Source organism: Grammomys surdaster, unplaced genomic scaffold (genome assembly GCF_004785775.1).
Source record: "Grammomys surdaster isolate TR1022 unplaced genomic scaffold, NIH_TR_1.0 139, whole genome shotgun sequence".
In the NCBI taxonomy this organism is placed as follows: domain Eukaryota; kingdom Metazoa; phylum Chordata; class Mammalia; order Rodentia; family Muridae; genus Grammomys; species Grammomys surdaster.
The window spans coordinates 6,208,987-6,236,314 of NW_021604597.1; the positions used below are offsets into that span (position 1 = coordinate 6,208,987).

Genomic DNA, 27,328 nt, shown 5'->3' on the forward strand with positions numbered 1-27,328 from the left:
TCCAGCACTTTCAAGTGTTTCAAGTGTTTTTCAGAGAATCAAGGTTTTCTAATACTCAGGGCAGTAAGACAAAAGCTGGTTGATAGACTCCTGTAACAGACATGCTAGGTTTCTATATACTAACACAATTAGAAATTATACAGTCAATACAACTTACAATAAATACTGTAGAAGAGACAAAACCAATTTTATCTTGACAATTAAAAGAGCCTTAAAACATGCATTAACCCTTGTTTGAAATCTAGATCCTGTCTAAACTTTATCTCTTGCTATCATAACATCATAGAGAACTGCAGCTAACTTCCAAACATGTCTCTCAAAATGTTCAGATCTAACCTACCAAATGTAGACTGTTATTTTCAACAAATATCATAGGAGTAGTGTTACTTCTAAAATTTACAATGATTGTCATTATAATTAGAAAAAAGTTTAAAGACACCTGTAGGGTATTTGGCAAAATCCTAATACCTCTCTTGGTGTTTTAACTCTGCATAGTGAGATTATGAATTTAAAGAATGCTGCTCTGTTGAGCTTTGATTCTGCAGATAATGCTGGTAAAATTATCCATGGACTGAGGTCAGTATTTCCATTTTGGTCAAACTTCAGGAATGGGATATTTACCTTGATCATGCAAGCCCTTCTTATCCTGGGAATACTTTTACTCCTTCCCATCATGTTAAAGCTTGTCTCTAACTACATCAATAGGCTGGCAGCCAAAGTACATGTCTTGAAACTAAAAATGGACCCCCCCCCCCAGACAGAGTTATTAATTTAACAGGCTGGCAAGCCAAGGACGGGTAATATTTTGCACAGAGCCTTACCAACCCAAGACAGAAATGCATTGCTTATGATAATGCATATTCCACAAAGAGTAAGGAAGGGTTTCTTGTCAGAACGACCTAAGACAGACACAGTCTTGTTTATGCAATAAAAAACGGGGAGACCTTGAGAGCTTTTGAGGCTGCCTGGCAGGAATCTGACACAGGCCAAGGACAAGGAAATGGACTATAGGCAGAAATCTGACATCAGGCTGGAACAAAGAAGTAATCTTAGGCAGAAATCTAAATCATAGGCTAGAACAAAAAAGAAATTTCAGGCAGGAATCTAAAGCTAGAACAAAGAAGTAGGCTTCAGGCATGAAAATGACTTTGGACTAGGACAGGGAAGTAGGCTCAAATATTTTGGTCATACTGATAAACCCCGAGAAATAGTGATCACAGGACTCTTTATTGTCTTGCGTGTTTTTTGACTATTTGGGTTTATTGTCTCGCTTTTTCCTTGACTATTTGCATCTATTGTATTGCAAGTTCCTCAACCTAGAACTGATCTTAATACTTGCATGTAATTTAAACAGTATAAAGGCAAATAAGGAGGAAGAGAGATGGGATAGGGGATTAATGGGAGGAGGATGGGGAAGGGGTATGGCATGTGAAATGTAAATAAATAAAATATCCAAAAAAAAGAAAAGAAAAAGAAAACCACATCCCTGGAAATAAGCCAGTTGCCAGGCTTATTTAAAAAAATTATAGCAGGGGTTGGAGAGATGGCTCAGCAGTTAAGAGCACTGACTGCACTTCCAGAGGTCCTGAGTTCAATTCCCAGCAATGACATGGTGGCTCACAAAGATCTGTAATGGAATCAGATGCCCTCTTCTGGTGTTTCTGAAGAGAATGACACTGTACTCATATACAGAAAATAAGTAAATAAATCGTTTTTAAAAAAAATTGGAAAGGGGAGAGAATCCCTTTTCCTTTCATTAAAAAAAAAAGTTATAGCAATCAAGAGAGCTGGGTTCAAAAACAGACAAAAGGGAGGGGAAAGATGACTCAGCAATTGGGAAAGATGACTCAGCAGTTGGGAACACTCACTGGACTTGCTGAATGGAGCAGGGTTTCCAGTACCCATATATGGGGGCTCATAACAATCCATAACTTCAGCAACATGCCTTCTAATACCCTCTCTGGCCTCTGTGGACACTCACACTTATTAGTACATGTTCTCACAAAGACATGATTAAAAAATAAAATAGACAACTGGCTCAGGAAAGTAGTTCCAGGAAGCAAAGACTGATCTTCTTTACACAGGCTATTATACAGTATAACAAGGGTGGCCCTTTTAATATATAAGGCTTGGTTTTAATAGCTGGCTGAAATGTCAATGCTGACTTTGTCTCCTGTGTACAGTTCCATATAGATCTCAAGTGCAAAGTCAAAGTGCTAAGCTTTCAGAAGAACATTTAAAACATCTTCACAGCTTACAAGGAAACATTTCAAGAAGCAAAATCATCACGATAAAAGAAAAGGTGATATGGACTGGAAAACCAGCTTAAAACAAAAGTGAAGGTGAGTGGTGGGGAGAATTATGAATGCACACTTCCATGGAAAGCTCAGATTCAGAACAGATTATGAATTTCTATGAATGTATCAGAATAACAACAGGTCAACAGAAGATTCAGTAAGGGGCTGGAGAAGACAGCTCAGTGGTTAGGAATGTATATTGTTTGCAGAGAACCCAAGCTCCCAAAATCCACATCAGATGGCTCACAATCATCTTTAACTTCTGCTCCCAGGGGCACTCAATTCTTCTAGACTCCACATAGGTACTTACACTCATATACAGATATAGTCCCACAGTCTTACACACAATTAAATAATAACAAAATAATCTTTTTACAAAGGTTGAGCAAAAGATATAAACAAACACCAGATAAATGACGACACCACTGGTCATTATAAGCAGTACTTGAGGTGTTTAAGTTATAAGAAAATTGTAATTGATAGTATAATGCAGTGTATTATACTGACTGTCAAATGGTTATGTGGAAAAAGACAGAAGTGCAGGGATGTAGAGAAACAGTTTGGAAACTTAAATAGAAAAGCTACACATGTTTATACTATGGTGTAATGATTGTGATCCTAGTTATTCTTAGTGTGTGTGTGTGTGTGATAAAACAATAGGAAACATGTACAGAAATCATCAGAGCAACCTTATTCATAATATTAAAAATCTGGGCAGTAGATAAATTCTGATAGAGTCACATAATGTATTTCTAAATATCAATTAATATTAAATGTTCTGAAACATTTATGCTATGTGGGCTAATGTCACAAATATTGGACAAAAAAGACTGGAGAAACAAGTTCATGTTCAGAGATTTTATACATGAATTCAAAAGTAAGTAATAAGTATGTACTCTTTAAATTTAGAAAATTGGTTTCAATGCTTAAGTTCCCTCAAGTACAAACAATTGCTTGTATTTGGCTACTTTTGATGGGACAAGAGGATGATGGGGGCGTGGTCCTAGAGTTTTGGTAGCCCTGTGTCTTTACTTAGGATATCACACAGGGAGTATCTATTTTTCAGTCTCACTGAAGTGAGCCATTTATAATGTGTATTTCTTCTGCTCTCAACCACACTTCCATATAAAGGGGGAAGTCCATGTGAAGCCTTCTTCTACTCTGGTAATCTGCTGCTCATTTCACTGCATATTTTAAATTTAAATCCACCCACCTTATATGAGTTAAAATTTACTGTAAGCCACCAGAACTCTTAACTTCACTCTTATTCTGTATGTGTGTATATGCCTAAGAGTATGTGCTTGCTGCACAGCATGTGTGTGTGGATGGTGCATTTCTTTGTGCTGGGAGTAAATAGGTCATATATTAGGATGTCTTCCTCGATTGCTGCTCCACTTTTCTTTGAGAAAGAGTTCCTCACTGAATCTGGCACTCCCCATGGCTAGACTCACTGGCCAGCAAGACCACTGACACCACACCTGACATTTTACATTGGTGTTGGGGACCCAGACGCAGGCCCTGATGTTTGCACAGAAGGCACTTTACCCAAGGAGCCATGTCACTAGCCCTCTGGATAGTATTCTTTATCAGTACATGAACTTTTAAGAAGTTTAAAGCTTAGCCCTAAAATACCAATACTTATGCAATGAAATCTGTAAACTACATTTCATTAAAACAAAAATTGACCACTTTGTGAGCATAGCCTTTAGCCCTGAGCTATCTCTCCAGCCCGGAACACATCTTATGCATCAAGAATTTTTATTTTCAGATTTCCCTAGCAAAAGTCTTATTTCTCTGAAAGCAAGGAACCACTGTGCTGTAAGGATAGCTATAAGATGCAGCAAAAGTACACTGACTTCACATAAACCTTTTCCCAGATACAGTGACATATATATTTGCATGCTCGTTCCAATGATGTGTATATAATTCCCTTGTCTTCCCAAAGAAAAACATCTGATTGCCATATTTTTCCCCATCCTAAAGTTATTTTGCAATGGAAATGACTTTTGTTTTTTTGAAAGATGCTGTGACAGGACTGTCTTTGGGGTTGCTTCTCTCTACATGATTAGTGATTTATAAAGTGGTTTAGAACAGCAGACAGGACACAAGAGCTGATGGAGTTCCAAGCTTTAAAAGATGGTAAGTTTTCATACTCTAGAGTGCCCCCTCCCAACCCCGTGCCCTGTTGTGAATAGAGAGGTCAAAGACAGGCATCAGAGAGGTCCTGGAGAACTGGACTAGTGGAAAGCAACAGAATGTATAGTGAAGTTTCTGTGAAGGCGGAAATAAACACTTATTCCAACATAGCAGGGTACAGAAAAGCACTGTGTCAAGACAGAAATGTAAAATTACTCTAATACAAGTGGAGGACTAGATAGCTAAAACGGACAGGCATGGGTCAGTATGACTGGACTTACAGCATATGAGAGGACTAAGACAGCGTGCTTTACTACTTTCTGCTAATTCAGGTATAAAGGACTGAAGAGTTTGACATGTTTTAGATGTAAAAGTTGTAAGCTGTAACATATACAAATTAATTAGCAATGATAGGTTTAGTGCGGTAGTGTTTAGAGATTACTACCATGTTTCCAAAGGCTAGGTTCTTCCCTTTACAGCCTTAGCAGTTTAAGTGGACCCTGCCATCCTCCCTGACTTCTTTTTTTGCTAGTCTTCATTCCTCATGGCTGCTGCTGGTGCTTGATGCTCACCAGATTCATGATGTGGCTCATCAGTAAGCTGCCTCAGCTGCACTCACTTCAAGAGTTTCTTCAATTCTCCTCAGTCAGAATGCAAAAAAAGCCACAATTTGTTATCCAAGTAGAGGCTTGACACATTTTTTTTTTCCTCTTTGAGGAAGCATGGAAACAAAGGGCATCTCTTTGTCACCACCCAACCGATCTTTTCTTTTTTTAATTGGTTATTGTATTTACATTTCAAATGCTATCCCCTTTCCTGGTTTCCCCTCTGCAAACCCTCTATCCCACCCCCACCCCCACCCCCTTTTCCTGCTTCTAAGAGGGTGCTACCCAACCTACTCACCCACCCATTCCTGTCTCATTGTCCTAGCCCTAGCATTCTCCTAGGCAGGGGCATCTAGCCTCCACAGGACCAAGGGCCTCTCCTCCCACTGATGCCCGATAAGGCCATCCTCTGCTACATATGCAGCTGGAGCCATGGGTCCCTCCATGTGTACTATCTGGCTGGTAGTTCAGTCCCTGGGAGCTCTGGGTCAGAAGGAGACCTGCAAATGTGCTGGGAACCCTGGGCTTGAGAGGGTAGCACAGTTAACCTTGCTGCCTGGGGACAGCTTTCTGCAGCAGCTTCTTTCTTCTGGAGTATCACCTCACAACCTCAAGGTCTCCTACCCTACAGAACTCAGGATCTCCCTAATATGCTACCAATCTAGAATACAGAATATTTTGCTCTGTTCAAAAGGAGCCTAAGGGTAAGATACCAGTCTCCTGGAGACTATTCCTCAGCTCTTAAGCAATTTCAAACAACTAGAGTAATTTATAAAAGGTTAGAAGAAAAACTAATTAAAACACACTCACAGCACCAAAGAATTGGCCTTTTTCCCCTAACCAAGTCATGCTATTTGGGTTTTGTGCATAATAGTTGCACCATAATTACTTGAAGTGTCAAAAGCTCCAAATAAGCAAGAATTAGGCTCACAAAAATATTTACAGACCTATAAATCCTGACTGTGTAGAGCAACTTTCTCCAAAAGGCTTTCATTCCAGAAAGACAGATATTCAAGGGCAGTCACATCAATAGGCAATCATCAGACAACAACTTGATGATGCTTAACGTCTCTATACTTTACAACGGGGTCCACCACAGAAAGATAATGTGGCATTAAGTAAAAATGATCTGCTCAGCTGCTGCTACCTAACCGTTAGATAACGGAAATAACGCAGAATTCTTCGTTCCCTGTGGCATAGGTAACCAATGGCAAATGTAACAATGAAAGAGCTAAAAGAAAAAGTTTGTGATTTATAATATCCAAAAAAATCTCAGACAAACCAAATCCTGTTTCTTATAAATGTACCCAAGGAGAAAAAGAAATCTAACATTTCAACTTCTCAAAGAACAACCTCTTGAACAACTGTAAATGACAGAGAATCAGATTAATTTGGGTAAGTATAAACCAAGAAAGATAAGTGAAATGGATGTGAGATTTGTTAATTTTTCTAACAACACATTCGAGGCAACTTGTTTTTACAAATCTCAACTTCTGTCCCGTCTTACAAGTTCTAAGCTTAAAAGTATGGATTTCATGGACACAGTACCTGAACACAGACATTTACCTGCCATTTTGGTCATACCTGCAGATGGTGAAATGATGATGCACAGACCTTGTTGCTACAAAGATATTTACACGTGTATTTGGGAAAAGTAAAGAGTAAAACATGTAAATGTATGTTTACAGGGAGAAAAATAAAGTCAAAGTCAAGAGAATGAAGCATGACAGCTGATTCGTACAGATTTTCTAAGATGGGCTTTTGTAAAACAACTGCACAGAAATATAAGCCTTCAAAACTTTGACAAATTTCTCAAAAACCAGTTGAGCAAGTTAACGAGATATGAATGTTGTCCATGAGATGCCTGCAGTTGAGATGCCTCAGCAAGAGAAGACCAGATTGAGGGGCGTGGAGTTGAGAAAACCTAAAGCTGAGATGAGATGTGAAATGGACTCCCAAAGATTCTTGAATTTAAGATGCTGTTGTAGGCTCCAACTCAGAACACTGAAGAACTGGACACACACTATGATTATTAAAGCAAATATTCATTAGGTCAACATGCACACTATTCAGTGGAGAGATTTAAAACATTTGTGCCAATTTCTTTTTTTTTTTAAAAAAAACCCAGGAATATGATCCTACAATGATTATCACTAACAGATGGATACCTAAATACTAAAAAAAGTCCAAAGTTATTTTACTTTTAACAATAGCAATAATAATGATAAGAAAAGAACTGTCAGAGAAGTTTTAAAAGTTGATGCTGAATTTATTCATTTCTGGCCCCAAGGCTGATACTGTTTTACTTGGAAAACTTCTAAAAAAGAATTATTTGTTTTTATTTTATGTGCATGGATGTTTTGTCTGCACAAATGTATGTGTGAAGATGTCAGATATTGTAGAACTGGAGTTATAGACAGTTGTGAGCTACCATGCAGGTGCTGGGAATGAGCACCTCTAGAAAAAGAGTCCTGTGGAAGAGCAGCAGGTGCTCTTAACCACTAAGCCGTCTCATCAAGCCCCCGGAAAACTTCTACAAACGGAAAAAACTCAGGAAAGTTATTGCTACTAGATACTCTAACCATGCATCCATAAATACTTATAAAAGATCCAAGTTAATATATGCAATTATTTTGATGACAGCAATAAGCATGCAAACCATACTGCAAACAACTCAAATAACTGGAACTTACAACAGTACATATATAATTACAGCTTGTGTAAAATTTTGGGGCTATATACATGGTGAGGAATTTTGGTATGAATGCATGTGTATGTGTAGTTGTTGTTTTGTTTTAGTGATAGAGTCTCATTCATGGTAGCCCTGGCTGGCTTAGAATTTGTTTTATAGACCAGTGTAGCTTTCCCGCCTGCTTCTGCATCCAGTGTACTGGAATTAAAGGTGAGTGTCACCAATCCTGATGGTGGAAAATATTTTTTGATGATCAAACAAACAAACAAACAAACAAAAAACAAAAAAACCAAACATATTTACACTAAAAAATAAAATAGTAAAAATGCTGACATGTAAATTTCCTTTTAAATTTATTATCATTTTGTAAAGGCCATATATTTTTTGAAGAACTGAAAAATTTTAAGCTCATGGCAAACATTTTTATTTTTGATGTAGATTAAAAGGATATATATAGGATTCAGAATAATGTTAAGAAGGTTTTTGAATATAATTATTAAGAGATGTGATGCCCCTCACAGGAACATTGGTGAGATCCTATCACTTACTGCCTCTTGATCTGGACACAGGAACAAGTATTCACTTAACTTTGACACAGCACCACCACAGTATTTATTTACTAAAAGATGAAAATTTAAAAGAATGATTTATTTATTTATTTTACTTATGATTGTAAGTGTCTTACTTGTAAATATGTATTTGCCTCCTGGTGAGGTCAGAAAATGGGGTCATATGCCCTGGAATTTGAGTTATAGATAGTTGTGAATGGAACCCAGGTCCTCTGCAAGAACATCAAGTAAAGAGCCAACATTCTAACCTTGATGAGTGAAAAGTGTTCCATCACTTATATATCTTATGATTTTTACTAGAAAAGTTAAAGATTATTTTGCTAATTGTCTACTTCCTATCTGTATTTACTGCTTAAGTTCTGTTTACATCCCTGAAAGTGCCCTATGAGGTAGTTTATATTTGAAATATTTTATTGTCTATCTCTGGGAAGCATGATGAGTTTAAGTTTCAAAATTTATGCTAAGAAATGAAAGACATAGAATGTTATTTCTGTAAATCCTCGCTCTAATACTGAATAGTGTAGCTTTATCTATGGTATTTGACTACAGACTGTTAACTATTCACTTAATAAGGGTATTTTGAGATATCACTAGCTGTAGAAAACCAATTCCTCACATTTATTACACTGTCCTCAAGTAGATACTACAAGTTATAGCTCCCAGATGAATCATGTAAATTAGATTTCTCGGGCTTATATCATCAGCTTTAAAGTTGTTAAAAAGCGATGATGTTCCTGGGGCACAACTGTCTAACCCTAAAGTTAAAAAGCTACCATTTACTGAGTGACACACTGCTAGTGCTTTCTTCATGGAGAATTTGTGAAAGTTATGATGTCAGTGTTCTACAATTAAATGAGAAAAGAGAACTCATCCACCTGGGTTTTTGAAGGCTTACATAACTGACAGCTTTCAGTTCTCTTTGATTTCCATTCCAAATGGACAATTAGAAACAATAATCATGAAGGAATTTGTAGGTTAAGTCATGCATATTCCACGATGATCTTTCCGTAAGACATTCTATGGTTTTCACAAATGTCACCTTTCAGAGCACACTTAGAGTTATAACTATAATGTCAAATACAAAATCCCACTGAAGAGAGAGAGATTTGTCACATCAAATTAAACTGCCCAAACCACACATTATTTTTAACATAAGAGAACTGGTGGAAGGCAAACATACTGTGCTATGATCACTAATCTTGCAGATATATCAAAGGAGAGAGCATCCTCATAGCTTCTGATTATCAGATGGTGTTGTGGCAAATCCAATGATTTGTAAGCATGGCTCTAGAGTATAAGACATTGAAGACTAAATGTAAAGTTCTTCTGGTCTTTCATTACTTTCTCCAATGATTCTGTCTCTCCAATCTTTTTCTGAACAAAGGGATAAGAGACTTACTTAATTAAAAAATTAACATCTAAGAGATTACATCATCACATATATTAAAGAGTGACTACAAATTAATTAACAGAGATAATGCAATAGGACATAATACAAACAATAAGCATTTACTAATATATCATGGCTAAAAACTTCATTTTGGGGGACCCAACCTGCAGAAATGAGGTTCATACTGTCCCTTGAAATCTACTGTCTAGCTATGGGCTTGCTCTTTGGTCCCGAGGAGCATTATAGAACCCCAAGAACATCCTGCTCCCCTGTGGAAACCTTCAGGGCCCCAGGACTAACCAGCATGGAATCCTCCCCAATCAATCGCTTTCTGGTCTGGGCCACCCACAGAGGGCACAGCCTGCAAAGGGGAGTTGTATGTGGTCCCCTGAAACCCATTTTCTACCTCTGGGCTCACTCTTTGATCCTGAGGAGCCTTGAAGCATTCCAAGAGCATCCTGCTTCCCCATGGAGACCCACAGAGAGCCCAAGAACTATCAGCTTGAAACATTGCCCTACCAATCCCTTGGTAGTGGGGCCGGCCTGAGGCACAGCAAGCAGAGACTCCTGTACCCTGAACTCCACTGTCTAGCCCACAGCTCCCCCCACCTTCCCAAGAAGTCTTGCTGCCATAGGACAATCCAGCCAACACCAGGGAAAACGAGATGTCTAAAGAATAGCACAATAAGACAAACAAGACCTAGGGTGATATGGCACCAGCAGAGCCCAGCTATCTATCCTGCTACAGCAAATTCCAGATAGCCTAATAAAAATGAAGCACAAGAAGATGGTCTTAAATCCAATCTTACAAAAATGATAGAGGCTTTTAAAGAGGAAATAAATAAACTCCTTAAAGAAATACATAAAAATACATGCAAACAGGTAGAGGGATTAAAAGAAGAGGCAAATAAAAATAAAGAAATACAGGAAAATTGAATCAGGTGAAAGATATGAATAAAATTGTTCAAGACCTGAAAGGAACAATAGAAGCAAAACACACACACACACACACACACACACACACAGAGACACACACGCATGCATGCAGATACATACATATACACACACACAGATGGAGGGAGGAAGGAGGGAGGGAAGGGAAGGAGGGAGGGAGGGAGGGAAGGAGGGAAAGGGGGGAGGGAGAGAAAGAGAGGGGCAGGCAATCCTGGAGATAGAAAGCCTAGGGAAGAGAACAGGAACTATAGATGAAAGTAAGTATCACTAACAGAATACAGGAGATGGAAGAGAGAGTCTCAGGCATCTTGAAAGATATGATAAAAAATTGATACATCAAAGAAAATGCAAAATTTAAAAAGTTCATGATACAAAACATCAAGGAATTTTGGGCTACTATAAAAAGGCCAAGCCTAAGAAAACAGGAAGAGAAGAGGAAGGTTCCTACCTCAAAGGTCCAGAAAACATCTTCAACAAAGTCATAGAAGAAAACTTTCCTAACATAAAGGAAGAGATGACTATAAATGTACAAGAAGCTTACAGAACATCAAACAGATTGGACCAGAAAAGAAAATCCTGCTGCCACATAATAATCAAAACACTAAATATACAGAGCAGAGAACGAATTTTAAAAGCTTCAAGGAAAAAAGTCTAGGTAACAATGAAGACAAACCTATCAGAATTTCACCCGATTTCTCAACTGAGACTCTAAAATCTAGAAGGGCCTGGGCAGATGTGTAACAGATCCTAAAACACCACTGATGTCAGCCCAAGTACTAGAGCCAGTAAAACTTTCAATTATGATAGATGGAGAAACCAAGATATTCCGTGACAAAATCAAATTTAAATATTACATGTATACTAGAAGAAAAACTCCAATCCAATGAGGCTAACTATACTAAAAAACAAAAACAACCAACCAACCAACCAACCAACCAAAAAAACTTCAACCAATCAACCAAAAAAAAGCAAATAAAACCAATAGAAGAGAAGCACACACAGATACACACACAGATACACACACACACACACACACACACACACAACTATTACTACTACTACTACTATCACAACCAACATCAAAATAACAGGAAATAACAATCATTGGTAATTAATATTTCTCAACATCAATGGATACAATTTCTCAATAAAAAGACACAGGCTAACAGAAAGGATACATAAACAGAATCTATCATTCTGCTGTATGCAAGAAACACATCTCAGTAACAAAGATAGACTATACATAAGACTAAAGGGCTGGAACAAGGTTTTCCAAGCAAACAGACCCAAGAAGCAAGCTGGAGTAGGCATTCTAATAGCTAATAAAATAGACTTTCAACTGAAAGTAAACAAAAAGACAAGGAAGGACACTTCATACTTACCAAAGGAAAAATCCATCATGATAATATTTCAATTCTGAACATCTATGCCCCAAAAGCAAGAGCACCCACATTTGTAAAAGAAACATTACTAAGGCTTAAAACACACATTGTCCCCACAGATTAATTACTGGGAGACTTCAACATTCCACTCACCAATGGACAGGTTATTGAGACAGAAACTAAACAGAGAAATAACAAAACTAACAATAACAGAGGTTATGAATCAGATAGACATAACAGATACCTACAGATCATTTTACCCAAACAGAAAAGAATATCCCTTCTTAACACTCCATGGAACCTTTTCCAAACTGACCATATAACCATAAAGCAAGTATCTACAGATACAGTAAGATTGAAATAATCAAAATTCTAACACGATTCTTTAAAGATCTTGAAAGAACAATTCTCAACGTCATATGGAAAACCAAAAACAAACAAACAAGCAACATACAGGATAACTAAAATAATCCTGAACAATAAAGAACTTCTGGAGGTCTCATTACCCTTGACTTCAAGCTGTATTGCAGAGCAATAGTAATAAAAACTTCATGGTTTAGAAACAGACAATGGAATGGAACAGCAGACTCAGAAATAAATACATGTGCCTATGAACATGATTTTTGACAAAGAAGTCAAAACCATACAATAGAAAAGGGATATCTTCAACAAATGGTGCTAGTCTAGCTGGATGTCTGAATGTAGAAGAATGCAAATAGATCCATACTTTTCACCCTGCACAATCTCAAGTCCAAGTGAATCAAAGACCTCAACATAAAACCAGATCCATTAAATCTAATAGAACACAAAGTGGGGAGTAGCCTTGAACTCAGTGCATGAGACAACTTCCTAAACGAACACTAATGGCTCAGGCACTAAGGTCAACAATTAATAAATGGAACCTCATGAAACTGAAAAATTTCTGTAAGAAAAAGGACAGCATAAATAGGACAAAATGACAGCCTACAGATTGGGGAAAGATGTTTACCAACCCTACATCTGACAGAGAGCTAATATCTAAAATATTTAAAGAACTCAAGAAGCTAGACACCAACAACCCAAATAATCCAATTAAAAAACGGCCTAAACACAGATAAACAGAAAATTCTCAACAGAGGAATCTCGAATGACCAAGAAGCACTTAAAAGAAATATTCAATGTCCTTAGTCATCAGCAAAATGAAAATGACTCTGAGATTCTACTTTACACTCATCAGAATGGCTAATATCAAAATCTCAAGGGAAAGTACATGCTGGTAAGGTTGTGGAGCAAGGGGAAAACTCCTCCATTGTGGCTGTGAGTGAAAACTTGGACAAGCACTCTGGAAATCCTCTAGCCAGGCAGGACTCCCAGTAGAGGGATCAGGACAGTATCCCACCCACAAAACCTTTGACCCAAAATGTATCCTGCTTACAGGAAGTACAGGGACAAAGAGAGAGCAAAGATGGAGGGTATGGCCAACCAATGACTGTCCAAAATTGAGATAAATCCCACAAGCAAGAACCAATCCCTGACAATATTCATGATATCCTGTAATGCTTGTAGACAGGACCCCCCTAAAACTGTCCTCTGACAGGCTCTACCCAGAAGCCAATGGAATGAGACCCAGAGACTCACAGCCAAACAACAGATGGAACTGGGGAGTCTTATGGAATACTTGGGAGAAGTATTCCATAAGTGAAGGACCCAAAGAGGAGACTGACTCCATGGGAAGATCAACAGAATCAATGGACCTGGCCCCTTGGAGGTTCCTAGAGCCTGAATCAGCCAAGAGCAGGCATGGGGCTAGACCTAGATCTCTGGCACACACATGGCATATGAGCTGCTTGGTCTTCATGTTATTCTCCCAACAACTGGAGGAAGGGCTGTCCCTGAGTCTGTTTCCTGCCTGCCTGTGGACCCCATTTCTCTAAATGCCTTTTCTGGTTGAAGACTATTTGCCTAGTCCTGCTAGTGACATGATGTGTCACTAGTGTGGAATATGGAGATTTGCATGAAGGGGGACTGGGAGGTGAGGGGAACTAATACTGAGATGCAAAGTGAATAAATAAATATATTTAATATAAAATCCCCAAAATAATAGCAAAAAAACCTTTACTTCATGAATTTAAGAAGATCAAAATTTAAATCTGTCTTAAAACAGTCATACACATAATTTACTTAAAATTTGTCTCTTAATGACAGACTGTTAAATGCAGCAAATGCTGTCAGAAAGTAGGTTACAAATCAAAACAATGGTTTTGTAGTAAGTAGTAGGTATTAGCAAAGTGGTGTGGTTAAATGCTTTGGGAATACCTCCTGTCTAGCCAATTTACTTTATCACACTGCTAATTCCTAAGGCTGAAACAATCCTTACTGAACTCCCCCAAATGAGAAGCTTACAGAAATGCTATCCTGTCAAGGCTGCAGAATTAAGTGTGCAGAGATAATAGTAAACAAGCTTTTGTTTTACTGTATTCCAAAGAGTTCTGCCCAGTTATTTAAAATGTCATAAACATAAACAGTCTTCTCTCTACAATGTTTTCATGACAAATGACTTCAAATAGAGCACTTTAATGCAAAGATACTGTTCAAGTAGCACGCAAGCCTGAATTATTGGCAAATAATAACTGCTGACAAGCAGAATATTAAAACACATGCCACAGTCTAACACACGTGGCTTTAGTGTACCTACAACACAACACTACTGCAAACCAACTTATTCCATTTGTTTATTTATTTATTTATCCTTTCATTCATAAATAAAAATATGTGTAGTTACAAAATATTAGAATATTTTTACAGAAAAAGGCTACTGAGATTAAGATTCTTAAATCTTTAATATAGCTTTCATATTAGACTGTAAGGAGTTGAACACACTTGTTTCAAGGAATTTAAGTATGTAATTGAAACTATCCATACTCAAAACCAAGAGTACAAAGTCATAAATAACCACAGACTTATCCAAATCTTTAATGACCCCAAAAAACCACAAACTTCAGGGTCTGCCCCTTTATACTCCTTGACAACATTGCTTTAGAGCTTTGTGAAAGGTTTACTTTTTAACAGCTGCATTAAGGACTGGAGGTTGTGATGGACTCATTTTAAGGAGAGGAAGAAGATTACAAGGTTTTAATTTTATGTCCTTTGTAAGTTAAAGAGAAATTCCAATCTGGGGGAGGAGGGAAGACTCTAAAGGCTTTTGCTGTTTCTATTTGCATATTGCTTTCCTCTATTACCTCTACCTATTTGTTTTTTTTTTAAATTTTTAACTGCATGTATTATACATTTTAAGAATCTTCTGAAAGACAGATCATATTTTAGGTCATTCAATTGGCTCAGGCAGTCTCCAGCCGGGTCCCTCACACCCAAGCAGTCACTTGTGCTACAGCTCCATTTCTCAGCCCTCTTGCCTCCATTCCAGTTCTGTTGAGTGTGCATTGTGACACCCTTTTAAGCCCTGTTATGTTGCAGTGTATTTTTCGTTTCTTTTCATTTGCATGTGTATTATGTTTTGTTTTAAAGCATATGAACTTGGAGAGTCTTAAATTCTGGCTAAATACAGCAATAATCTTTTAATCTTTCCCCTCACTAGGAATTCTCGCTTTTTCCAGGTCATTCTTCTCAAGAATGGAAGATTGAGAATATGCTAACATCCTTTTCACCCCAAATACTGGAATTACCCTGAGAAATCCAAAGTCAATACTCAACAGAGCATTTCCTCTTTTCAGTTTTTGAACCGTTGAGTCTCTGACACTTTCGCACACATCTGACCATCCTCATCACCACATTCTAGAGGTGTCAGTCCTGGATTGCTGTTTCTGCTATTCACAATCTACAACTTGCCATGGATTCTTTTGTCTCCTATTCTTTCCCTGGCTTTCAATTCCCTTCTCACTTCTATGACCATCTCAGAGGAACTACATTCTGCCGAGTGACCCTCACTTGCTCACACTTCATGTTATTAAGCATATGATGACTAGTGTACTGTTTTAACTTACCCAGGTGCTATCAATATCTCAGCAACACAGCTTACATCAAAATACTGTATACTGTACATTTCCAGAGGAAAGCCTGACATTTTAAACTTCTTAAATATTTCTGGTAAAGTGTTTCCTTTTACCCCTGAATAATTTATTATTTTACACATAATAGTACTATGAGATACATATTTTATAATATATATTGAGTGAAAATATCTGAAGTATTCCCAAACATGCTGAATTTATGCATTTCTATAAGGATACATGTGGGGTTACACATGTGTCGTAATCTGTTCAAGTTCTAGCATGGTGCTGAGTGCTGTAACTTGCTGAACCACCTTGCCGGCCTATCTCTGTTGCTTTAATTTGGACATTCCAATATATTCATAATTGAATGTTATATGCCAAGCAGCCCACTTCCTTGTCCTTGGCCATGTCAGATTCTTTCCAAGCAGCCTCAAAAGCTCTCCTCCTCTTCTCCTTTTTTATTTCATAAACAAGACTGAGCCTGCCTTACGTTGTTCTGACAAGAATGCCTTCCTTAACCATCATGGAATATGCATAGGTGAAAGGGAAGGTTCCATTTACTGGCATAAGGCACAGTCCTGATCAGGTATTTAATATGGGGAAGATGGAATGTTTGTGTTTTTCTGCAGGATGCTGAAAGAGCATGGTGGCTGCCAGAGTAACAGGTGAGACATGCTGATGCCAGGACAAAGAATAATGCTGACCCGTGAGCTTGCTGAGTGCCCTGACAATGGTGACTGGGAAGCTGTATGGGACATTTGTTCCTGACCCACTATTGCTTACCTATACCCCTGATGGAACAAGCTGCCTTACCTCAAGTTCTTAGCCCTTGTGGAACAGAGAATCAAAAAGAGAAGTTATAATAACTCTTGTATTTTTCTTAAATGTGACCAGTTGTTCCGACTCAATCATTTACTGGTCTAGAAATCAATCAATTGGAAATAACAGTCTTCATTTGGAAGTCTGGTTCTGGACATTTTTAGAGACATATATGGAAATTAGCTGTAGTTCTCAATGATGTTATGTTAGCAAGAGATAAAGTTGGGGCAGGATCTGGATTTCAAACAGGTGTTAGTACATGTATTAAAGCTCTTTTACTTGTCAAGTTAAAATTACTTTTGTTTCTTCTACAGTATTTAATGTAAGTTGCATTGATTGTACACTTTCTAATACTATAATTTCATATTTTATGTGAAATTTATTAAGTTAAATTGTATATGGGGCTTCAATACAAGGTGTTCCAATTTTTGTATGTCTCAAGTTATATTTGTTGAAAGAGAATCTAGTGTGCCTTTGTAATGTCATGATTAGCCACCAACCAACAACAAACCTCTCTTTACTTTTCAAGTTCCAGCTGCGAGGCTTTTTCTGGTGCCTATGTACTAGAACAAGTGTCCTGAGCATTTCTTTGAGAATGTGACTTCTGATGACTCAGACGAGAAGAATCATTTTGCCATCATTAACACAGGGAATCTTTTTAGAAGTATAACACTTTTTTGTGTATTTCATCTCTCTGTTGAGATCTTATATTCAGCCATTCTTTAAAGGACAATTAGCTATTATTTCTTATGTATCAGTTGCAATGGTTGCATTGAAATCACTGGTAAGTTTCACATCTGCAGCACTTTGGGTTCAGCATCTATTAGTTATGTCTGCTTGAGAAATGGTGGGAGTTTCCTGGCTCTATTCACTGAACAATTTTGGAAGGCACTGGAGGATGCATTTGGAGAATTTTTCTTCAGTTTAGCTTTTCCAGTTATACCTGTCTGCCTTGCCTTGATTAATTAGGTAGCATTCTTGCTATCAGTGTAGCCCAGGCTCTGAACACACAGAATGGTAAAAGGAACTTCTAAAGCCCAAAATTTCCAAGCCCCCTTTTAATTTAGTTAGAGTTATTTCATCGTTTCAATCAATAATTGATCAATTAATAATATGAATAATCAGTAATTAACTTCAACACTGGAATGCCTTTAGATTCCAGGGTAAGACAGATCTAGATCACAATTTGTCTCTACTACTACTACTTAATTATGCAACAGTGGAAGGATATTAACCTTCTATAAGCTTCATATTTCTTATGGGTAAAATGGAGAAGTATTAACTCCCTTAGGACAAAAATAAGTTTTTAAATATGATGTGGCAGTTTACAGTAAGTGGTCCATCAACATTTTATCAGAAAAATTCATTCTCTATATTAGTATTTTAATGAAAAAGCCCCCCCATTAAGACACAGGCCTATTAAATTATTAGAGAAAGTCTATTTAAATCTGTGGATTGTTATAGGCAGTATGGTATGTAAGAATAGGAAAGGTAATCCTCAAAGCTAACAGAGATTTAAAAAAATACATGCTTATATTAATAAAGTACTGATTTTTGAGATAAGACATTTTAAAAGACATTTTTTTAAACATTAGACTTTAGTTAAGGCTGAAAGAAAGACCAACAAAATTAGTTGAAATGGCAAAGTATGTTAGGTCCAGCAGCATGGCAGAGACAAAAATCAGAATTTGCATATATGTGTTTAAAGGAAATATCTTTAAATGAAAGTAGGTTATTATGGGGATGATATTCTTCCATATTCAGTGCTTGGTTAATAAGCAAATTTTAAACACGATTAGTATTCAGTTCTCACACTGAGTAAGGAAGCTTCCAGTTACTAAGAAAGAAAGGCACAGTGCAAGTCTTTCAAACAGAGCCAGAGCCAGAAGTCCTGAAGCATGAGGAGAGTAAGCATGCAGAAGCAGGGCTAGAGAAGTCAGAGACAGGCAGGGAGTGCTCTGTGCAGAGGGACATTGGGTTGACCGAGTGCAGGTCTGAACAGGGTGAGCACACTTTCCCATCTGTCCTGTACATCGCTTCATCGCTTTGTTGGGCTTACTTTTATCAACATAAGTCAGATCCTGGTGTCGTGCAGCTCAAAGTCCTTACTGTTTTGACTCTCAGGACAAACTCACACACTTCCAATCTGACTTCCTCTTCAGGCTACCATCTCCACTATTGGTCAAGCACTTGCACTTTTTGCTGTTCATTCTGTTATTCTCCAGGCTAGGGCTTTGGTGATACTCCTCTCTGGAATGATTGCAATCCCACTATTTGTCGACACTCGTCTAGCTGTCACTTGAGATCTTGGCTTGAACAAAGCTTCTTCAAAGATCTCCTCCCGAAAAGAGAATTACTGCTGTAGGGCTTTGCACTTTTCTCTCCTGCCGTCTCCCACACTTACGTGTCTGCTACCATTTATTTAATAACTTTTTTTTAGTAGCCAATAAAAGCCAGCCTAGATGACAAGTTTGCTTACAACTGTGGAGCAGATAGAACACTGCCTATTCTCTACTCCAGCAGCTTCAGTATTTCAGGTTTCAAATTAATGTCTACGAGTTACTTAGAGATAATTCTGTGCAGGGTGATAGACGAAGGTAGAATTTCACTCTTCTGTATGTGGACATCCAATTTCTTCAGGACTTTTGTCAAAAATGCTTTCTTTTCTCCATTTTTTTTTGCCTCTTTGTCAAATTTCAGATGGCTGTAGTTACAAGTACACGTTTAGCTCTTTAATTCCATTGGTCTACATCTTTAATTTTGTGCCAATATCATAGTTTTTATTCCTATAGCTCTAGAATATGTCTTGATGTTTAGAATGTAAACACACACACATACACAGACACAAAGGTTATAGCTCTTGGGCTGATAAGACTTCTGACAAGAACCACGGAGTAATAAAAGTATCAGTATCAGGCACTAAAGATTTCCTTTCGAATGGTTGGTCAGGGTAGTCCATGTTATTTCCTAAACCAGTAGTTCTCAACCTTTTCAACATTTAATACAATTTCTTATGCTATGGTGACTCCCGACCATACCATTGTCTCATTGCTACTATGTAACTGTAAGTTTGCTACTGTTATGGATAGTAATGTAAATATCTGGTATGCAGGGTATCTGATATGTGACCCCCTAAGGGGTTATGACCCACAGGTTGAGAACCATTGTTCTAAACACTATACACTATGATTGTTACCTTTAGTTGCTTCTTAGAGGTCGGTGCCAAGTCCCTACTGTTGAAGACACCATACACTTAGAGCACAGAACTCTGTTTATTGAAGCTAGAACTCATGTAAAAGCCTCATGTCTGTTGTCTAGCTTCCATAGTACCAGGAAATGGTATGCAAGTTGTCAAATGAGGGAAGCAATTAATGGCCCTAACCACAACAATGACCAGCATGGCAAGATATCTGTAAAGGTGCACTGAGTGCCACTTACATATCTGTGGTAACCAACTTCTGGCTAATTAGGCTTAACGCCCAATCAACAGGGGAGAAATCATGCCTGGTGTTAGAAACCTGGTCAGCTTCCTGGGGCTAATGAGCTCAAGTGTCTTAGATTAAAAGTGACAAATTCAAAGACCATTAAAAGGACAAAGAGTATGTTAATTTGATAAAAATGATCAGAGAATGGTGGCCTAGGGAGACACTTGAGTCTGAAGAGACTAGAAGAGGAGACAATATACAAAACAAGGTTAGCCTGCTCACAGTGCAGGCAGAGTGGCTGCACTAGGGCTACTGCATTAGGGCTAAGTGGAGAACTAAGAAGTTACACATTATGACAGGAGGCCAAACAGACAGCAGGGGAAACAAAGTAATGATGGAAGCACAGAGTTTTGCTAAGCAGTCCAGAAAAATGAACTCTAATAAAACATAGCCACTCCACTTGGAAATGTGCTTTTCAGTGTCTCCAGTGATGATACAAACATTCCAATGTGCAATTAATTGCATTTCTTGATGAATTAAAATGAGAAATATGAGAACCACTTTTCTTGTATTTATAAAGTGTTTCTAATTTACGATATATACAATATTTATATCCAATGTACAAAATGTTAAAGCTGACATTTATATGAAAAGTCATATCTTTTTAAAACATGCTGTAGCAAGCATGTGGAGGTCAGAGGACAAGAGAGTTGTATGTCAGTTGTTTCTTTGCATCACATGGGTTCCGGGGGTCAAATCCAAGTGGGAGCTTTCCCCACTAAGCCATCTCATTGACCCTGAAAGCTACATCTGCAACAACAGAGGATAGCATTCAGAAACAAGTTTTACTTTACAATATTTTCCTGACATAATGATAAATTCTCAATTCCCATTGGAATTTAGGTTAAGTGCCACTGGGCTTGCATACAACTGTTTAATGAAAACATCGATGACTATAGTTTCATGCAGGCACAAGGAGTTTTGGTGTTTACTGGATGGAGTTTCCTCTGAATTGGTATGTTCCCTTCTGGAGGGAGGTCCTTGGAACTCAGGAAGTAGGCAAAACATTCCATGGTCAGGAAACTCCTGAAGTATTAAGGACTCACAAGCCCCTCTCAACAGTTCTATGTACAGGGACAGTTACTGGGAAGAGAAAGCCTCAGATCTACAGTCTGTTTCAAGTTGTCCAGGTAGCTGTAAGAACACAGCTTTCATGAGTCGCTGCCATTGCATGGACCTCACTTATACTCCTGTTAATATCCCCAGTTAATTTACAGTCAGTCATTAAGCTAGATTTGGGTACAACAGTTTCTTTAGTCTGCTGTTGGTGGCATATCTGGGGTGAACAGGCATGTGTTCACAGGACTGCAGAAGAAGGCACAGAAATGGCACCTGCATAGGGGTAGACAGAACCAAAGATGAGTTCTAGGGAGAAGTGATTGCTTGGCTTGTGGAATGGGTGATGAGACATATAACTGAGACTGATCTGTCTGAGGGTTGAACACTGGGCAATTCCAATATTGCTTCATGGCCTATGTGGCATGAGGTTGGGAAGCTCGATGACACAGTAGCATTTGCATATTCTCTTCTAGAAAGGTGATAAGATATGCAGCCAAGTATGAGCTGCCGGAGAGTGGAACATCCTTAGGGGTACCACCAGTGTGGTACATCTCATTGTTTAGTGGAGACTGCCTTGCAACTGCAGAGCCTTTAGTATGGCAGAGCCATAGTATGGCTGATACGTGGTTATTATAAATGTCAAGTACTTAGTGTTCATTTTAAAAGATGTTACACTACAGTATTACCTTAAATACAAAACCACTAGTGTTTTCTCATCTCTTTCTTATAATTGTACGCCCGGGACAGCCTGCCAAGCCTCCTCCAACAGATTCACTTCCCCCAGAATGTTTCACAGTAGCATCCTATCTACATTCCACAAATCGACGTACTGCTGGACATTTAATAAAAACATGAGATGGAAAATGAGTCCATCACTCTAAACACAGTAACCTTTCATTAGGTTTTCTGAGATCACTGTGTACAAAAAAAAACCAAACCAAACCAAAACACCTCACATGTCCATACACTTCAGAAACCAGAAAATTTATATGTCATAAAAGGCTAACTTTGGTTAGATTGTGCTAAGGCAACATATAATTTGATATGAAAAATCCCTAAATTTGAATGGAGAGTAAAAGAAGCAATTCTAAAGTAGAAAATCACGTATCTACTTAACACTAAAGTAGCACATTACTCTCTATGTTCAGTGATTATATTTATTACCATATAATAAAAGTAATATTGGCAAAAACTTAAGGCAGTCCTTTAAAAAGAGAGACATCATACACCTAACTCTCCTGCATAAGTAAATGTTATACCACTACATATTACTCTAAAGCAGAAATTGGCAGCATTAGAGAAAAGTTTAAAACAGTTAAGTTTTCATCAAAATTAATGCAATGAAGAATAAAACCAGTAAGTTAAAGCACACTTTTCTATTGTGAGTGGTGTTTCCATAGTAACTATGTGATCACTGTGAGATGGGTTACTTTCTCCTGTACCCATGTGCCTCCCTCTCCCTCCCACGCGTCCTCACTCACCTGTGTGAAACGGCCCCCCAGGCTCCATGCTTGTTTGTGAGGATGTTGAGTATCTTCTGCTTTAGCTGGTTGGCGGTCACATGGTCCCGGTGCTTGGCGGCACTGATGAGGTGGTCACACATCTTCTCTTCCTCTCTCCTGTCAGCGGCATACTGTGCACACTGCGACTGTGAAGGAGGCAACCAGTGAGAACACACTAGGTAGAATGAGAAAATGATTCCCACCCTGAAGATAAAGGGCGAGGACAACTAGATTAAAACTCCTCATTTGACAATCCTGAAACTTTGTTCTAAGGAAGGCAGAATCACCTTTCAAAGTGGAAACAATGTGCTCTTTTGAAAAGTACATGTAAAAATTTTGAAAAGTGTTAACGTAATTACTGACTTCTGTACTTTGGTTATCATCTTCAAATTTGATTTCAGTGTCAAAACTAATCACTACGCAGAAATAGTTCACTAAAAATGTAAGTCTACTTTTAAGAATCAATTTAGCATGCCTACCTTGAAATAAAGATACATGATTTCAATAATTACTTTGAAAACAAAAATTTTGTCATTCTCATAATTTTTTGCTTCCTGAAAGACAATGTAGTATAAAAGAAAAATCACTCAGAAATTTAGCACACTGGTATTTTATTTGACATTTTAAGTAGACTCTGTTTTCTTTTTGTACTCACCTTCTTATCTGTACAACGAAAAGCTAAGACAAGGTTTTCCCAATGCCCCTCTAACATTAACACTAGTATTTACTGCTTCAAAAGGCTCACAAGAATCACTGCCATATTCTCATCATCCCGACCCCACAGCCATCAGCTGTCATATCCTAGTCCTGTTTCCTGACATCAGCATCAGAGATGATCAATAGAACCTGTTATAAACATCTCTGGTACAGAGCTGAAAGGAGACATGAAGTTTAGGTGCTGTGTAGACTGGCTCGGTCTGTGATTTTCCTGTTACATTTCACACATCTAAGACAATACTTGTAACCAGCTCCATTGTCATCACTGTGCAAAGCCATGCTGCACAGGAGAGATTGGGATGCAGCCCTGTCTGCTGACACTCTATGCAAGCCTTCCCTTCTGGAGAAAGAACCCATAATAATCTAAGAAGGATTAATTCACTTTCCAATTTATCTTTTTGCACAGGGAATCACCAATTAGTACAAAGACCTGCTGTAATAATGAGGTTAATATTTCATTAGCCTATTGGAGGATAAAATTAAATTTTCATTTTTCTCCCCTAACAATTACAGTATTAACTAAGAAAAAAAGTCTTTGCTGTGGAAGTACCCACTCAAATGAAATGTTTTTCTCTCAGTTGAAGGCTTCTATGAGGGTTACAGAGAATTGTCCAGTCTAGTCAAACGTCATACCTTCTGTAATTTTTTTTTTTTAGTTTCAAACTGATGTGTTTGAAACACATCAGGCATACAGTACATAGGCACACACACACAAACACACATACACACTCATAGACACATACTCATAGACACATATAGACATACATAAATAAATATACACCCATATACATATATACACAGATATATACATACCAATGAGTTTACTAACATCATTCTAGCATAAAAAATAAGCATTTCAGTTTAAAAATCAGCAGTTGTCTATTAAGTAAAAGTGGTTATTATCTCAAAATTATTTCTATTGGCAGTATATACAGTGGATATTGAGTTCTAAAAACATCTAGGCTTCATGTTCTTAACCTTCAGAAGTTTTCAGCTCTCTTGCTGCACACCCACAGGCGTCTAAACTCATTGCTACTTCAGGAAAAAGCAAGACTTGAGGTGAATCTGAGAAAAATCGCCCTTCTCTTCTAGGGAAGCCAGAGATGCACACAGAATACGCAGACAGAATGTTGGGAGTGTTCAACATTCATTATGGTCAGAAGAACAATTATAAAACAGTGCCTAAATATTCCCTATGTGGACAGTAATAAACAGGTGAGAAAGAACACTGCCCTTATCGCAATGCTCCCTTATTTAAATATGTGCTAAAGGTTCTAGCTAATATCTGCATGTCTGAAAACATTTTGAAATGTTTCATAAGACAAATACTGGTCTGCTTATATCCCCACAAAACCACTTCATTTTTTAAAGTAGAATATGATTGCCTTAAAATTGATCCTGCAGAGAATTCAGTTAAAATTCTAAAATCTTATTAACTACTATAGTTGACATGTGATTAAATTTTTTTGGAGTTCTGATACCTTATATATAAATATATTCTTCAAAAAAGAGAAAATTCAGTTTTTCTAGCAATCAAAAGTACTTTACACTACCCTGAAAAATATCCAATATTATTATTGTTAATGTGATATGAAACTTAACTTTGGTAAACTACTTGTCACTCTATCTATCTATCTATCTATCTATCCATCCATCCATCCATCCATCCATCCATCTATATCAACAACTTTTATTGGTATTTTAAGCAGTGTTTAAAAATATAGTATTTACAATGCCATACACCAGGTATCCACTTGACCAATCAAGTGGTGGCTGTGTGTATGGAAGTGATCATCGCTACTTTCTATCCCCTGCTGTTCAGCTGTTGAGCTCAGAAAGCACCACATGAATCCGTCAATGTGCCTGATTCAGAGAGCTAGTCTGCTGAGATAAATACCCACTGAAGCTCCAATGGTAGACTCTCTTCTCTAGCTGCACTTATTGGCATGATGCACCAGGAAAATGAAATGTTTTGGTTATTACCTCTCAGCCCACTAGGAGCTTGTGTAAGTCAAGTATTAGAGTATCCATGTATTTCTTAAATACACTGTTTTATACATAGAGTGACCTGAAATTTTGAACAACTGCTGTATTTAAATAGTGAAACTAGGAGATCCATTGAACACTCTGAGTCCATAAAACCACACAAAGTATCCACATTCACCTAGTTGTTATGTAAAACATGAACAGCTTAAGAACAATAGCATCCCTGGCTCTGTCTTTAGAGAAACTGAAAATAATGCCAGCCCCCCCCCCCATGGCAAAGAACATGACAGAGTAATGAGGGATAAATGAATCAGTCTGACACAGGGAAAATCCATTAAAGCAAGGCCTGAAATGCCTTCAGTGGTATTTTCTTCTTAAGTATGGTTTATGTCAGGCAACAAACGAGTGATGCTGATTTTACAAACTTACCTCAAACTCTGCATGCTTATGTACATCCTCTGCTCTCTGTCTGTTCAAAATGAACTCAGCTTCATTTGCAACGCGAACAATGTGGTCTTTCATAGCATGGCACAACAACCTGAAAATAAAAGTACCATTGGAATTACTGTTCCTGATGTTTATTTTCCTTGGGGAGGTGAGCAATTATTTTACAATAATATAATTTTACTATTTCAAAATTTATACATAAAAATTTTTGTAAAACTAGATTATAATGTAGAATATATATCTTAATTATAATTGTAGCACATTTAGTGAGGCAGATGATAGGCCGATAGGCCTTAATTATTTCTAAAGCTCCCAAGTGATGAGATTCTAAATTCTTACATCTAAAATGAATCCAAGTTTTAAACAAATGAAACAGTAGGGCACATTACTAAGCAACTTATTAAAAATTCAAGCCTTTCAAATATATAGACAGTCAAATGCTACTTCCTGCATTCCTGTTTCCCAGCTTCTGATCTTAGCGGGCAGCTACTGGTATTAGTTTCCAGTGTGTGCCTTGGACTACAGACTACCCGACTGAGCGTGCTTTCATGTGGAGCTAGCAGGCTCAGCCCTCAGCTTTCTAGCTTCTTTCCTCATGGTGACCTGTTTTAGAGATCTTCTGATGCCTGCAGGGGGGCCCTCCCTCAGTCTTTGGCTACCTAGTTCTTTCTCTGAGGAGTTCTTTCCAGGAATGCCAGCACTCCATTGCAGCACTACTCTGACACTCCCACTCTCCCTACTTTCTTAGTGGCCTGTTCTGTGGTTTCTTGTGCTCACACTCTCTGAAGTCAGCTATCATGAAAAGTCTTGGCAACCAGGATTGCCTGTGTGTGCCTGTGAACCAGCACTGAGAGCAGGACAGGTGGCTCTCACGTGCCCACTAGCTGGCCAGCCGAGCTGAGAATGTGACCTGAAGGTTCAATGAAAGGCCATCAGACAGGGAGCAGTAGAGAAAACACTGCACTGTCTCCCTCTTCTATGTGTAGGCATGGTGTGTAGGCATGTATCATGCCTACACACAGGTATGCACCACACAACACACCACAAACAACCCAACACATAAGACAAGAGAAAAACTAAAATGTGGTTATAAAATACCAATTCATAGTATCCTCCTATATTCACTACTACATTTGATGTACTTATGAAAGTCATGTCCTCTTCACTGATAACCACAAAAAAAGCCAAAGAAGCTATTACATATTCTGACATTTATAAAATGTTGATGAAATGTAATTTGTAACGCTATATATACATATACATATACATATACATATACATATACATATACATATACAT

At 37.9% G+C, this 27,328-nt stretch overlaps 1 protein-coding gene across 1 annotated transcript in view; it reads right to left on the reverse strand.

The window, feature by feature from the left end:
* The window catches only part of Nbea (neurobeachin), a 513,393-nt gene that overhangs the window by 205,258 nt on the left and 280,807 nt on the right, over window positions 1-27,328 (reverse strand). Inside the window, exons 36-37 of the mRNA XM_028763470.1 lie at window positions 26,012-26,120; window positions 22,859-23,025 (exon numbers count right to left, since the gene is read on the reverse strand). Coding sequence (XP_028619303.1) covers window positions 22,859-23,025; window positions 26,012-26,120 — 276 coding nt within the window. The remainder of the gene's footprint in view (window positions 1-22,858; window positions 23,026-26,011; window positions 26,121-27,328) is intronic.